The sequence below is a fragment of the Drosophila navojoa genome, chromosome 3 (assembly GCF_054131105.1).
Source record: "Drosophila navojoa isolate 15081-1374.11 chromosome 3, UAZ_NAV_1.0, whole genome shotgun sequence".
NCBI lineage: Eukaryota > Metazoa > Arthropoda > Insecta > Diptera > Drosophilidae > Drosophila > Drosophila navojoa.
The window spans coordinates 2463903-2480260 of NC_142891.1; the positions used below are offsets into that span (position 1 = coordinate 2463903).

The following is a 16358-nucleotide window of genomic DNA, read 5'->3' on the forward strand; positions in this document are numbered from 1 at the left end:
TTGTGTTTGACATGAATTCGATTTTCTCTTTCAATTGGCTCATTTGTAAGAAGATAAGATATGTATATATAAAGATGAAATGTGTGTAGCGAAATTTTCATTGTTACGAACGAAAACCAAAGAGAAACAAGCTAAAAAAAGTCGTGGTGAAAAAGCATGGATTAAAAACCAACCGATCATATAATGCATTAAATATATCAAATGCATTCAAAATTCTGAAATGCGAATGCAAAGCTATGTTTGCTTAATAAAATACTTTCAAAATAAGCAGAGCGGGCTACTGCTAGCGCCATCTAGTGCTAAAATACGAACAATGTAGCGATTCTATCGATAACACAGCGTGGCATAGCATGAACATCGATCGCATAATCGGTAATTAGTTCTTTTTGGCGGGAGGTGTGCACACTCTTTTACTTTGCGCTGGGATTTGTAAAAATTTCGTTTAAATAAAATATTTTAAAAGGAATAAGTAATGGATCTTAACGATGCCGTGTTAACATGCGCGGTGAACATACACTGGACAAATGCGGTTGGCGTTACAGGCCGTAAGCTAGCCTACCGCACAGCAACGTTGCGTTTGGTGCGCAACGATTTGCGCGAAATGTTTGTTGAAGTGACGCCCGAAAAGCTGAAGCCGCTCAAGTTTAAGCTAAAGGACATAATGGTGCACAAGAAATTCATGGCCGAGGGCAAGGCGACGTTCAACTTCAAGGCGGAGAAGTGTGCTATTTATCTGTCGAATGCGCCTCCCGGCACCTTGATGCTCTTTCTGCGCACGATTTTCATCAAAATGAACGGCGACACGACGCCACAGGACGAGGCAGCCATGCAAAAGAAGCTGCGCGAGCATATGCTGAGCTCACGGCCCAGCACCTTTGAGGAGATCTCCCCGGTGACCACAGCTGAAATGGTTTTGGCACGCAAAAAGGCTGGACTCATAACGCGTGGCAGCACGACGACGCCCTCGCCCCAGGCCACCAAAAAGCGACGCTACGACGATCTGAAGGAGGACAAGAGTGGTGTGCCAGCTGCCAAGAAACTGTATCAGCCCTCACCTCTGGCCAACAACACGGAGTCGGAGGATTCGCTACGTCTCAGCGCCGAGCAAATGGAAGTGCTGCGCGCTTGCACCTCGGGCAAGAACGTCTTCTTCACCGGCTCTGCGGGCACGGGAAAAAGTTTTTTGCTGCGCAAGATCATCTCGGCGCTCCCGCCAGACGGCACCGTGGCCACAGCCTCGACAGGCGTGGCCGCTTGCCTCATAGGTGGCACCACGCTGCACGCCTTTGCCGGCATAGCTGGCGGCGATGCCACCTTGCAACGCTGCATGGAGTTGGCGTCAAGGCCTGCTGCAGCGCAAACCTGGCGCAAATGCAAGCGACTGATCATAGACGAGATCTCCATGGTGGATGGACAGTATTTCGAGGTGAGCTATTTTAGATATATGTATGTATGTATAAAATTATACATGCAGGACACATTTTTTGCAATTTAAATCCGTAATGGCATTGTTCTCTCATGCCTCTCAACGAGCAACGGGATTTGCTACCTGCGTGATCGAGCGAGATGGCAGCTCCGCTCAATATTTTTGCCTACTCTCAATTGCTCTTTCAGATATATCGCGATCGAGCGAGATAGCAGCTACACTTTTTTTTTTGTCTACTTTCTATTGCTCTCGCAAATATGCACATGTGTGTGTGGAATGTTGAGCGTGTCCTAACATAGGACTCCTATGGGCAAACGAAATGTTCATTATAAAGAGTAAGAAGTAAGAGGGAGTTTCTTTGATTTATTTTTTTGTACATACACACATACATATATATTTTTTCATTTTTATACACTCGTGTTTATATACTAATGCTAATAATAATTAATTCTTGCAGAAAATCGAGGCTGTTGCTCGTCATGTGCGCCGCAACGAGCGACCCTTTGGTGGCATTCAGCTCATACTTTGCGGAGACTTCCTGCAGCTGCCACCTGTAATCAAGGGCGAGACAGGTGTGCAACGCTTCTGCTTCCAGTCGAGCGCCTGGGAGAGCTGTATTCAATGCGTCTTCGAGCTGAAGCAAGTGCATCGTCAATCGGATCCGGAGTTTGTGCAAATACTCAATCATCTGCGCATCGGACATGTGAATGAGAGCATCTCGGCGAGATTGGTGTCCACGTCCAAACAGAACATCGAAGGCAATGGGATTTTGGCCACACAACTCTGCTCGCACACGAACGATGCGAACTCCATTAATGAATCGAAGCTGGAGAACTTGAGCGGGGAGAAAGTGCTATTCCGTGCAGAGGATTCGGATGCATATATGAGCAAGCAACTGGATCAGCAGGTGCAGGCGCCGGCTCAGCTCTATCTGAAAGTCAACGCTCAGGTAATGCTGCTCAAGAATATAAACATAGCCAATGGTTTGGTCAACGGCGCTCGCGGCGTCGTTGTGCGCATTGAGAAGGGGTTGCCCGTGGTGCGCTTCAAGAACAATCAGGAGTATGTATGTCGGCAGGAGAAGTGGATCATTAAGACAGCTACAGGTGGACTGGTGACACGTCGCCAAATACCGCTAAAACTCGCTTGGGCCTTCTCCATACACAAAAGTCAAGGATTGACGCTTGACTGTGTGGAGATGTCGCTGTCCAAGGTCTTCGAGGCTGGCCAGGCTTATGTAGCGCTATCCAGAGCTAAATCGTTGCAATCTGTGCGAATTCTTGACTTTGATGCCAAGCAGGTGTGGGCCAATCCACAGGTCTTGCAGTTCTACAAGAACTTCCGCAGGCGTTTGATCGACACCAATATGATACCGCTTGGACCCAAGAACAAGGATAAAAAACCGGGCGAAAGGGAAGCAAGCAGCGCTTTATCCAAGCTCAAGAAGAGCCTAATGAACAAACCACTCGTCTCAATTAGCTAACTTAAGTTACGAATTCATCTAGTTAAAGCAATTTTGTAGAGCGCAAGGGTTTCGATTTTGAGGGAGCTAAAGGCTAAAGGCTTCCCCAAGATCCGAATCCTTGATATTTTAATGAGGTTAGTCTGAAAATGATGCAATCTTAACATTAAATACGCAAAGGACCATCAATTCAGCCTACTCTCGTATGATACTGCCACAGCTCTTAAGACTTAAACAAACCTTGACTATATTTTTTAAGATAACTCAATCCTTACTTTTAGCTATAAATACCATTTCATTGCCACAGTGCATAACGTTCTAATTAATCTTAACATATCCAAGCACATTTATTGAACATTTCGGAATGTTTAATAATATTGAGACTGTAATCAAGAAGCAGTAAATTTACTATCTAGAATTTATGCTAACCAGATCAAGCTACAAATTGATAGTTCTATGTCTATAAAATGTGCATGTTTAATTTAAGTTGTTCTGACTAGCGAATGTTCTTTACTATAACTATACAACAATATATATCTACATAGAACAATTAGAATATATTACGAATCCAGCTCTATAAATGGCGATCGCATAACTTAACTATAAAAACTAAGATTTCATGATCTAATCACGCGCCTTTTTATTTAAAAATAGCAATATAAAACAAATATAAAATATATAAAAAATATAAAAAAAATGTAGAAAATATATTCTTGTAAAATTGTAATTTATTTAAAATTAAAGCAAAAACACATAAACTTTGGCAATAAACAACAAATATTTATAAAACTTAAAAATTGGTTTGATTTCTAATGGGGGAAACAAATTGTTCATATACATATGCTAGGCAGGGTCTGCTGTTAAAATTACAAAAGAAAAAAATATTTTTCTCAAATTTTGCTTCGGTCGCTGCAAGATTTTTATAAAAATTTCAGCTGAAGTACCAGGCGAACAGAAATCGCAGAAGGTAACTGCAAAATTTGGCAGTGAAAAATTTCATTGCATGCAACAAGGGGCAAATATTCGCAAGCTAAAATTTTTGTTGCATACTTTTAGTTGCTGGCGAAATTGCGAGCGCAGAAAATTCCATTGCGTGAAACTCGGCATAAACAAAATTCGGATGTGGGAAATTCGCACAGCATACTTTTAGTTGCTTCGATATCAGGCAGATGAGAAAGTTGAGCGCAAATTTAAAAGATTTATGCCTATTACTCTGGGTATATATCTGAAATATCTGCAGATATGTTTTTATTAAATTATTTCTCATGAGTGTTAAAAAAGTGTGTGGCAGCTGTTGTAAGCATTTTCGACTAATTCGCAAACTAATTGCAACTATTTTGGCAGATTTTTGCTTAACAGACTTATGTATGGCTCGATATAAGCTTTGTTAACTATATAGTATGCATTATAGACGTATTTGCTAGGTATCCGCGGGTATATTTAAGGGCTGGCGTAATAAAATACATTCCAGCTTGCTTGTATATCACCAACTCTATTTTTCCATTCCATTTGGCGAGCCAAATGATTCCATTTACTACATATACATATTAGCCTCAATTTTTCTACATTTTTAGGTGTGTATATTTGATGTAAATCCACGAACATTTGCTTGGTGTGTTGGAAAATTGAAGCACGAAATATTTCTATTTAATGGGCAGGTATTTGCTCGTCATCCTTCATGCCGCTGCCAACGGGACCGTGGCGACGTTCCCAGATCAAACGATGCTTCTGCTTCATGTAAGCGGTCTTGGCATTGGCATAGCCGCCCAAATCGCCATCTGCAAGCAAAGAGAAAAAATGTGAGCAAAGATTACAGATTCTCCCTGAATGTGATTTGATTCTTACACTTGATAAACCAATTCTCGGCAGCCTGCTGGTACTGATCCATCAGCGGCTTGCACTTTACCATGTGATCGGGCGCCTCGTACAAGGTGCAATCTTCGAAGCGCTGACGCAGGATAGTCAAAATCTCATTGTCCACCAAGCGATCGCGTCGGAATTGCTGATCCGCCTCGAAGCGACAGACGGCATCGTCTGTGTAGCACTCATCGATGGTAGGCACGCGGCGAAAGCGTTGATGATACCAGTTTGATTTCTGTTGGTTCGGCTCCACAATTGTCTCTGCGCATGTAAACAAAAACAAAGCCGACATTAGATTTGAGGTTATGTCATTATGTAATTTCATAAATTGCATATTCAAAACTATTCAGCTGGCAATTGCCTGCTCTCTGCACTCACTGCATATGCAATTTGCATAGCAATTTTGTATTTTTATTTACCGCGAAACCAGGTAATTGGTCCATCGATAGCATTTTGCACGGATTGTGCAAAGCTGGCCATTGGGCTACGTGGCTCCGGCATTTTGTTGCGTCTCTTAACTGCAAGTGTCGGAAAACACAATTAGTACAGCTCTTACAGTTTTTTTTCTCAGTAATTTATGCTTTTTCATGCATTTTCTTTGAGATTTACCCAAATTCCAATCAGCAGCTAAAAACAAGAAACAGCTGTTCGCTGCACAGAGAGTTGACCACTAGTGTGCGAAGAGTGTAACACTATGTGTTTTTCACTAGCTGGCAGCACAAATTTTGCGCGCAGCCAACTTTAAGTAGCTCAATTTTGCGTGCGATAGACATGTTCGATTTCTGTCGATTTGTAGTTGTCGATGAATCGCAAGTTGCCCTGTTGCTGTTTGTATAGACACATGTTGCTGCGACATGACAACATGTGCAGCATGATGCAACATTCTAGATTGCATAGACACATTACTCTTTACGAGGGCTAATATGAAAGTTGTGAGCAACTTTTTGGCTAAATTGCTTAAATAAAATTTATTTTCTGCAAATTAAAGCTAGTCTTCCAATTCTTTTATATCAACAAAAATTATTTGGTGTCCCTGTCATAAATTAAACTTTAGTTAAATTAATTAAATAATTAATGCGACGATCATTTAATGAGCTTCTATACAGATCCAAGATTGTTTGCCTGTTTTTGTTTTTGGCAAATTCGCTTTGCAAATTCGCCTCTAAGATGGAAGAGAGTGGCCGCCAAATGCTGCAGAGCAAATGGTGGTTGGCTGTGCTTTGCCAGAGAGACCAGACCGTCTGTCTTTTGTATCTGCAAGTTTAAAGAGCGAACGAGTGGGAGAGCAGTGCCAGAGAGTGCGCGCGAAAAAAGATACGTCTGTGGTGCGCTCTTTGCAATTGCCGCTACGCAGCGAATACATTTCAACAGTTTTGTGGCGGTCGTCAGAAAGCTCGCACGTGCGAACGCGTAACGGCAAGTTCGGCATTAGCACAACTATAACGACACAGCAGCAGCAACAACAACAACAATAAAAGCGTTGAGCGCAGCAGCGACAACAACAAATCAAAGAAACAAAACGAAAACGTAAACGCCGTGTATTTTGAGTGCGCGGCTGCAGAGTGCAGGCTTTATATACATACATATATTTGCGTGTGCGTGTGCGTGCGCGCGTGTTAGTGTGCGTGAGTGTGATAGTTCGTGTTGTTTTTATGGTGGCAGAGGAGCCAACCCAAAGAGCGAAAATTCCTAAATAAATATTCCAATAGCAGCATGCAAAAATAAGAAAAATTAATTAAAATACAACAACAACAACAGCAAGAAGAAATCAAGAAGAGAAAAAATTAAATAAATTCAAATAGTTTATAAATAGTGCACAAACAAGGCGGCTCGCAATTCACAATTGTCAGGCGGCGGCGTCGGCGTCGCAGTCGAAGTCAGCGCACGCCTGTGTGATTGCCGCTCAGCCAATCTATCTCAGTGTGCGTGTGTGTATCTGTGTGGTCGCGTCAGTGTGTGTGTTTGTGTGCGGCCGGTGTGCGTCTGTGTCTGCCGGCCTGCGTCTTCGTCTGTGCCAGCGTCTGCCCTGCTCTGCTCTGTATCTCCGTATCCGTCTCGGCAGCGTCGCCATGCGTCGTGCGGTTAAATATTAAGCATACGAAGTGGAAATTAATTTATGGCAAAATTTAATAATAAGTGAGTGCCGCTACAACAACAACAACAACAACACCAACAAGAGCAACCAAAGTCATAGCAGCAGCGACAGCAGCAGAATATATATTAAGACAACAATTTCGAAAATATTGTGCACGTCGCCTGCAGCGACGTCAGCGTCGACGTTGACAGAGCGCAACACGCGCGCCTTCAAAACATACTCACACACACATAGGCAAATATACATATGCAAATGCATGTAAAAGCTAGCGGCGCATCAAGCGCCAAGCAGCGCAGCGCCGTCGGCAAATGCAGCAGCGCCTAATTTGAAAGAAAGATAAAGATAGCGAAAATAAAACCGGAAAAATGCGCGAAATCAAATGAAGTTCAACCAATTGTGCCAAATTGTTAATGTTCTAAAGAAATAAAACGTAAAAATAATTTAATTGAAATATTGAACGAAAATGTAAAAGCTCGCCCAACAGTTTTTTTGTAGCAGCAGAAGAAACAACGTCAATAAACCATAGAGTGAACTATCGAGCGTGTTATCGATAACTGTGCGATGACCGAATACGTAACGCCGATGATCAGCAGCGTGCTGAAAAAGTACCAAACGAGCGCTACGAAAAGTTTGCAGGGTCCCGCCGTGGCTCTAATTAAAAAGGAAATAAGCAGCTCACCTGAACCACATGACCTGCACACGCATGAGCCGGCAAACGCCAACGCTGGTTCCGCTGCTCACAGCGAACGGAACCAGCCGATATACGCAGCGCCGCTGCCGCTGCCGCCAGAACTGTCACAGCCCATCCTAACGCAGCCGGACACCGACTGCGGCGAATTGTATGTGACGCGCTTGGAGGGCAAGGCGATTGGCTGCTTCTCGATGGGCGGCGAAATGCGTTTGTGCCTGCCGCAGTTTCTGAACAATGTGCTCAGCGATTTCACTTTAGATCAGATCAATGGCATTTTCGAGGATCTGGGCATCTCCTGTTCGCAGTGCACGCCCGAGCAACTGGTCGAGTTCAAGGCCGCCAAGATTTTGCCATCGGATGTGAAGGGCAGCGGCCTGATCACACGCACCGATGCGGAACGCCTCTGTGCCGCGCTCCTGCATCGCTCCGATCGGAACAGCTATGTGCCCGTCGAGAGCCTGGGCAAGGGCGCCCTCAGCTTTCAGGTGTATCACAAGTGCTTTGGCAAGTGCGAGGGCATCTGTACGCCGGATATGTATTCGTATCAAAAGCCGACGTGCATTCAGTGTCTCGAATGCAATTGCTGGTTTTCGCCACAGAAATTCGTGGGTCATGTGCATCGCAAGGTGGAGAATCGCACCTGTCATTGGGGCTTCGACTCAAGGAATTGGCATGATTATCTTCATGTGGCGCTCGATGTCGAGAACCGAGAGAAATATCAACGTATTTTGGATCAGCTCAAGGAGGTGGAACTCAAGGAAATGCACAAGGCGCAATGCGAACTGGATCACAAGAAGCGAAAGGTAAGGGCATAAGAAGAGTTCAGAACACGAACAAATTTGTTCACTTCAATTCTAATCAGTTCAATCAAATTTCCAATGCGAATATAAGCTTTTTAAGAGCCCAATTGGAAAAGTCTTGTTGGCAAAAAAGATTGCAGATTTTACCCAGCGTAGTTAGCACACGCATTTGCTCTAAATACAAATGCTTCACGCATTTTCGCATATCACGCATTTCAATACCGTTAAAGCTTTGACAAGAAAAATAAATAAATTAGGTTGGCAGCTCGCTGTTCCTCTAATTATGTTTCAGCTTGGGCTCTCAATTCGCTCGCCTCCAATCAGAAATGAAAAGCGCCGTCGCTTGCTTCACACCTTCGGCTACTGCAGCGCCCACTGGCGGCGTTTGAGGCGGCGCCATATTTGGTTGTCATTGCTGCTGTTCTTCTCTTCTTCTTCTTCTTCTGCTTCTGCTTCTCGTTGTTGTTGTTCTTTTATTCTCATTCACATTTCGCATTCGCATTCAATTCGATCTTCTTTAACGACATTTCGTCGCTTGCGCGCCCGTTAAAAACTCATAAAAATACAAAAGGCGAAGTCAAATGCTATGAGAGAGTGATAGCAATATCGTATTTGCGGCGGCGTGACAGAGTAGCACACACATATAAATGCGCAGCATTTAAAATTATGCAAATATTATAATATATTATGAGTGTGTGGATGCGAATGGTTTTTTTTTTTTTTTCTTAAGTGTATTCTTATATGTATATGTATATATTTAAATGCCAGTGCAATGTGCTATCTCTTTATCTACCTCACTGCACAAACAAAAAATATACAAAAATTGCTGTTGATCCGGCCACGTTCGTTTTTTTTTTTTTGTTGTGTTTATTTATTTAAACTACTTAATTTTATGCTTAAACAGCGCACTCGATTTTTTTGTTGGATTACAATAAATACCAGAGTTTTTTTTAGCTGTTGGTTTGGCCCAAAGCTATTTTTTTTTTTTGTCTTACTGCTGATTGCAGCCAGCGCGTCTGCTGTGGCCGTGGCCGAGGCGGTGACGGCAAAGACGTCGACGTCGACGCTCTGCAGCGACGACAAGTTGTCTCTGCTGCTGACGTCTGTTTGCTGGCAAACAGCGAAGAACAATGACGAACGTTGATTATTTTTAGTATGTGCGGCGACAATTGAGTTGTCAATTTAGTTGAATCGATCAAAATAGCGTAGAGCAGAAATTAAGAGCAACAGAAGAGAGGGAAGAGAGCGAAGGCGCATGCAGCTTATGAGATCCTCTCTCTATCTCTATCTTTGTCGCTCTCTTTGTATTTAGCCAATTAACTCCTTATGAATTTAAACTCGATAACAAAAATTCATCGATAGTCAATTTGGTTTGCTCTGATTGTGCTTTTGAATAGTTGTTTTTTATGTTTTGCTTTATTTATTCATTTTTGTTTTTGCTTGTCATTGTTGACTGTGCTTTTTTCGATTCGCACCAGCTAATAATAATGAGCAAAAGGGTTAACTGAAAGAGCCGGCGGCATAGCGCAGTGCAGGGATAGCAAGGGCAAAAATAAATCGCAAACCGGTTAACGATTGTCTGCTGCTGTTCGCTCTCTTTGCCGGTCTCCCGCTCTCCCGCTCTCCTGCTCTCTATTCGTCTCTGTTGGACTGCTTCTGCTGCGGCTGCTCTTGTCTGGGCCGCCGCGCAGTCGCAGCAGTGCCAATAGCCAGCGGCGTTTCGTTGCGCAAAAAAGGAATACACAAACATTTTGTTTGTATGTATGCAACAATAACAAGCAAAAGCAAAAGCAGAAGCAGCGGCGGCAGACAGCGCTGGGTGTAGTTACCGCAGAGCGCCCCCAAACGGTCGCAGCATGCAAACAAAGTTGCTTTCAAATGCCAATGAACGTGATAGACGACGATGACAGCAGCAGCAGTAGCAGCAACAACAACAACAACAAAGACAATAACAACGCCTCTGACGTTGTCACGAGGCGCAGACATTGACTGAGCAGTCGGCAGACCTTTTTATACATATGTATGTATGTATGTAATTGTGTTTTGTTTTTCTTTTTCGCCCTTCGCAGAGTTGCGGCTGAGCTTTTGATTTTTGTTGTTTTTGGTTTTTGGCTTGTATTGGCGCCTATGTGTGACTAATCAAGTTGGCAGCCCTCGCAGTCGCAGTCGCAGTCGCAGTTGCGTCGCCTGTTGACTTTCGCTGCCAGCCTCTATCTCTCTCACTGTGTTTCTTTCGCTCAGATGCTGCTGCTGCTGCTGCTGCTGCTTACATAACCGCCAAAGTGTTTTTGCACTCAAGAATCTTGAAATGCGCAAAAAGAGATATTTTTGGGAGCAAATTTCATGTTTTTAAATTCAGTTTCAACTGGTTTTGCTGCTGTTTGCTGCTTGTCATAAAAATAATCAAAATTTATATACAATTTAATCGTTAAATATATGTATATATGTAAATGTATGTGTTCTCATGCTGTTTATTTTGTATAAAAATTTAGTTTTAGTTAATGTTTTGCTTGCTTTTTGTTTGTTTGTGGCTCTTTCAGCGTGTTTTTCTGGTCGTTTGTATGGCACGTTCGCTGTTGTTGTTCTTGTTGTTGTAATCCATATATTGGGCATACATACATTTATCTTATCTCGCTCACACTCAGCCTGATAGCTCCGCGAAAAGTTTAGCTGACCACGTTTCGAGTTGCCAAAAAAAAATTAAATTAATATTAAGACAAAGGGCGAATAAATACGAAAAAAAAAAAACTGATGTAGTCAGGGTTAAGCGCAGTTGATAAGATCGACCAATCGCTCAAAGCGCAAAGCTCTCCTTGTGACCAGAAAGCTGACACGTGTTGCCGCTCTCCGTCTCTCTCTCTCTCTCTCTCTCTCTCTCTTATCTTCTCTCTCCCCCTCACTCTTTTTCTCTCTTCCTCTTTCTTTGCTTTGATTAGTCTTGTGCTTAGCTAATTGGCGTATCATGCTGAATTCGCTTGCAATTAAATTCGCCTTGGATTTCCCCAAAAAATATTTCGAATATTTTGATGTCGCAGTTTTGAAATAGTTCATGTGCACAGTTCATGTTAGCTATTAGCTCGCCAGTTCACAGCTTGAACCAGTTATTGAGCAGGTGTTTTCAATGAGCCCTATCTGCCACCCACCAAATCCGAGTCTTTGGACTTTATATATGTATGTTTATGTATATATAGAAATGTGCTTATACTGTATGCATATGATTATTAACCCCAGGGATTTGCTTCGCTGAGCTTGTTGTTGGCCGAGCTGACAGTTGGCGATGTGATAAGCGCGATAAGCTCGAGAGATTGAGGTTTTTTTTTCTTGTGTTTGCTGAATGTTTTTTTTTTCCTCTCTCTCTCTGTTTTTGCTAGGCTTCGCTCTCACCCTCACTGGTTGATCTAGTAAAAACCCGCTGGCTAGTCTCGAGACCTCCTTGCATCATCATCATCATTATGATCATCATGATCATCATCAGCTTGTCATGTGATGTTCGCTAGCTTTGCTTGTTTTTGATACCCTGTGCCCATTCAAACAGAGACAGGCATAAAGGGTATATTGTAGTTGTACGAGAGCTTGCTTATATAGATATGTCTAGATTGATGATCTTAGTGATATTAATATTAAGATTAATAATTTAAGAAAAATCGATTTTTATATAAAATGTGCTAAGAGCCTAATGATTAATTGAGAACAATTGATAGATCGTTCTCAGTAATGTTACCCAAGATATTATATAATTAATATAAAAACTTTAGTATTTTGATGTGTGAATCGCTACAGGTCATCTCATAGTCGTTCATTCTCTGATCCAGCAACCTTTCTGCTGCTTTTCTGTTATGGTTTATAAGACTAAAAACTCAGACAGACAGACAGATCGCGGCGCAAAGGCAAAGTCTGTGGAGGTGCGGCCGGTCCTAGACTTGGGCTTGTGCTTGTGCTTGTGCTTGGGATTGGGCTTGGGCTCAAGTACAACTATGAGTACTGAGTACTTGTTGCTAGCTGCTGCTAGTTGTTGTTGTTGTTGTTGTTGTTGTGACTGTTGCTGGGACAGGTGTGTGCCTGGCTGTTGCCTCGAGTCTGCCGGACAACGTTTAATGCGTCGTTTATCGTTGATCTTAAATCTAAATAGTTTTCCAGTTGCTCTTGTTGCTGTTATGGTTGTTGTTGTTGTTGTTGTTGCACTATCATTGGTGGCCTCCAGGCAGACTAGACCCAGAACCAGACGCAAAAAAAAAAACCGTCTTAAAGCGTCTGCTCACATCTGCTCCCCCCCCTCCCCCCCCTCTCTCTCTGCTCTCCACTTAGCAAATATTTGAGAAGAAAAAAAAAAAATTCATTCTCATGTTGATTTTAATTAAGCCCAATGATTAAATTTGAACGTTCGACCGTTTTTATTTATTTTCTTGTTGTTGCTAATGATATGTGATGTGTTGTTGTTGTTGTTGTTGTTGCGTATCGTTTTTCAATTGATTTGAGAAATTCGTGTTTATTTTTTTTTCGCATTCACACAAATTAGTGAAAATATTTAAATAACCAAAACGTGTTTCCAAATATTTTTGCCTACACACATAGAGACAGATGCGAGGTATATATGTATATATATAACAATAAATATATATAAAATGGTATGTATATATATATTTATTTGATGGAGGTGCAAAACTGTTATGTAAATATTTTGTCAACGATTCGTTTGTTGTTGCACCTATTATTGGCATCGTTAGAGCGGTCGCAGATCATTGTTGGTTTTGCCTCTTTTAAATTACAGCAGATATTTGCATTAAACATATTTTTTGTTGATAAGAAGAGTTGTTTTTTCCGGAATAAATCTAGAGATTGCTTTAGTTCTACTTGATTGTCGTTAGAGCTTAAGCTTTGTATTTTATTTTTTACGCATATTTAAGAAACTCTACAACACGACTTTATTATTTTTGGTGTTCATATAATATAAATAAAGTTGTATTTACTTGATGAACTAGTACTGGTAATAGAGTTCAGTCTTGTTGCTAGACTTTTGACTACATTAACAGCCCAATATGATAAAGATTGAGTAGCCGACTAGTTGTACAAGCAAATGAAATGCAATTACTCAAGCTACTCAAACTTGTCGCACTTCTTCAATCTATTATTGCTTTCCAAACACTAAGCTCATTCAGCAATATTTACTCTTCAAGCTTTTGGTCAATTGGTACAGTTTCCATTCCATACAAAATATCAAGTAGCCGACGCGTAGTTTGCACCCAGAACTCAGAGTGCTAAAACGTAGTTTTTTGTTTTTACATAGCCCAACTGAAGCTCTTTTAGTGTTGTTGATTTCCCAATAGCAATTATCGCTTCGATTGGCATTGATGTTAGCCAATATCAAGTAGCCGACGCGTAGCACAAAGCAAAACTTTATCTATAAATTATGAAAAAGGGAATACAGAAGTCAAACTTCTTTGTCTTGTGCTTGAAAGGGCATTGCGTATTCGTCTTGCTGGACTTTGGAATTTTTGCTTTTTACATTTAATATTATTCACATCTATTTATTTTCACTTATATTGCTAATAGGCAATGACCTCGTTTTGGCTATTTGTTTTTATTATTGTTGCTCTTGCTGCTGTTGTTGTTGTTGCTGCTGATGTTGTTGTTGTTTTTATATTAGTTGCGACTTAAAATGTGTTACAAATGTAGCAACTTAAATTGTATATAAACTACGCACAGATTGTGTAGGTCTGTATGTGTGTGTGAGAGAGAGATCGAGTATGTGTGGGGTTTTCTAATTCGTAATTGAATTGAAGCTGCGCAGCTGATAACATTTTATAAAAAAATATATATATGTATATACATATGTAAGTATATATATAACCATATAATATAATACATTTGCATATATACTTATTTTCTAATGTATTTCTTATGCATTATATAGTCTCATACAATATTATCATAATGCTAAAGACTTTAGTATACTCGAGTCCCGCTAATTCGAAATGACAAAAGTTTTTTCGATTAAAATAATCGAGAATTATCGAGAGCGAATCGAGAGGGAATAGAATTTAGTTTTATCGAAATCTTCGATTTAACGGTGTACGAATTATCGAGACTCGACTGTATTTGCCTTATGATTTTTTATAAGCTCGATCACTTGAAAAAGCAAATAACTCCGAAAATTTCATATTACTCGATTGTTAAGTATCTTCTAGTAATTTATCTGTCAAAATTAGTTAATTCATTTTAAGTCATCAGAGGAAGTTATAAGATTTTTTACTTTTTACCTCTAATATTGTGAAAGTTATGGTCTTAATCGAGTTGCCATGCCTCTATAGGGCATGCATTTATTTGTTTATATATTTCGTACAATCCAAGGTAATATTTTAAGTATTAAAGTCTCTAGCATCCTAATTAATAGCATTTCCGTTAAACTCAATATTGTACCTTTAGGTTTTTATAGTGGGCGTGTCTGTTATCTCTTTACATTTTCTAGTTCGAGGTTATCATGTTGTATATTAATGGACATATATATATTTAAATTTTCAAAGTATAAATATATGTATATATTGATTAAATTATGCATTTTCTGAAAAATGTAAAACAAAGTCTCCGACTAGATAAAAACAAGTTACAAGAATGTCGTGTTTAAACTAAAATAATGCTCAGCTCTACCGACTTTCAGCAATATACATACATACATATATGTATTGTCACTTGTTCGCGCTGAAATTCTTTTCATATATAGAATTGCCTGATAGCTGATAGCGGGCTTATCAGGCGCGCCAATTGTTATCGCTGCCAGTTGCCTATAATACACATATGAATATAAGCTGAATATGTATCCCCCCATTTCGTATTGCCCATTTCGTATCTGAAGAACCACGTCTAAGCGTCGTCTTCCGCGCCAGACGTGACAGAATTTGCATATGAAATGCAAATCTCACATCTTAGCAGCAATGCTGATAGCGTAATGAAATGAGGCTGATGTTGATGAAGCTGATGATGATGATGTTGTTGATGATGATGATGATGTTGATGATGATGATGATGATCATCATATAGAGTCGCCGAGCGAGTTGTTTACAAGCGATTTCCTAGTGTCATTTCCCATGTTCGCGCTCGGCCCAAACGTTTCCGTCAGACGTGCCACACGGCCCCCGTTGCGCCGCGCCCCTTTTTGGTGGCAGCAATCTGACAGCTTACACCTGGCATACAGGTGACGGCCTGTTGCGACTTGCTTCACTGGTTCTGTTACCATTTCTAGTTCTCTAGTTTTCTGGTTCAGGTTCTTGTGCGCCGTTTTCTTCTATTTTTTGGATCACACAGTTGATTTCCTTCCTATTTGCTTAACGGCTCTTGGGTCTGTCGTCTAGGCGGAAATTTGCAACAAGTGTGTCTGCGTCAACCCCCGTCTTGGTCACCTTGCCTTACCCTGCCTTAGCAGCTCACCTGAGCTCTCTTTCATTGCTATAGTTCGCGCAATTTTGAGCTCTGCTTTGCAATCAGCGCTAATTGTCAGCCAATTGTAGTTCAATTGAGCTAAGCATGGCAAACGCTTTAATAATGTATATGTAGGAGCACCTAATTGTTGTTAATTGATCATTAAATTGGAGCCACCTATCGTTATCGATAGAAAAACTTTTAAGATTTCGCCAAAATTTGTTTTGCCCAACAAAATTCAGTGCGAATTTTTTCGCTAGAGAAATTTCTTCTGTAAAAGCGATAAGAAGCATATCAACGGAAAAAAAAAAACAAAAATACAACTACAACAAAAGCAAAATGGAATACAACAAGACAAAAGTCGTTTTTAACAACCTTTTTATCTCAAGTTATTTTTGTTCCTCTGTTTTCTTCTCTTTTCCCTCCCTCTTTCTGGTGTTTTGCAGAAAGAAGAGCCTCTTTCATAATTGTGCTACATGAACGACCTTGAGCACAAGAAATCTCAAGTGAATTCCATAGAATTGCTATTTATGATATTTGTCATTACTTTAGAGTTCATCTGGGACTTTCACTTAGGGTTCTGAGCCGACATATATTATTTTTTGTTTTAA

The 16358-nt window shown here is 40.8% G+C and overlaps 3 protein-coding genes across 3 annotated transcripts in view; 2 read left to right on the forward strand and 1 right to left on the reverse strand.

Moving 5' to 3' along the window:
- The first annotated feature begins 304 nt into the window (after positions 1-304).
- Positions 305-3438, forward strand: Pif1 (Pif1 DNA helicase). Its single transcript, XM_030386364.2, has 2 exons — positions 305-1426; positions 1884-3438. Exons 1-2 carry the CDS (start codon positions 473-475, stop codon positions 2907-2909), a joined length of 1980 nt encoding a protein of 659 aa, XP_030242224.1. The 5' UTR covers positions 305-472; the 3' UTR covers positions 2910-3438.
- A 1017-nt stretch (positions 3439-4455) lies between these two features.
- ND-PDSW (NADH dehydrogenase (ubiquinone) PDSW subunit) lies at positions 4456-5521 on the reverse strand. The gene is made up of 4 exons (XM_030386376.2): positions 5358-5521; positions 5168-5266; positions 4734-5009; positions 4456-4666 (listed from the first exon to the last, which is right to left on the reverse strand). The coding sequence occupies exons 2-4, from the start codon at positions 5247-5249 to the stop codon at positions 4536-4538; spliced, it is 489 nt and encodes a 162-aa protein (XP_030242236.2). The 5' UTR covers positions 5250-5266; positions 5358-5521; the 3' UTR covers positions 4456-4535.
- A 583-nt stretch (positions 5522-6104) lies between these two features.
- Positions 6105-16358, forward strand: part of Snoo (Sno oncogene) — a 121710-nt gene continuing 111456 nt past the window's right edge. The window contains exon 1 of the mRNA XM_089257562.1: positions 6105-8337. Within this exon, the coding sequence (XP_089113688.1) occupies positions 7405-8337 (933 nt within the window). The 5' untranslated portion in view covers positions 6105-7404. The remainder of the gene's footprint in view (positions 8338-16358) is intronic.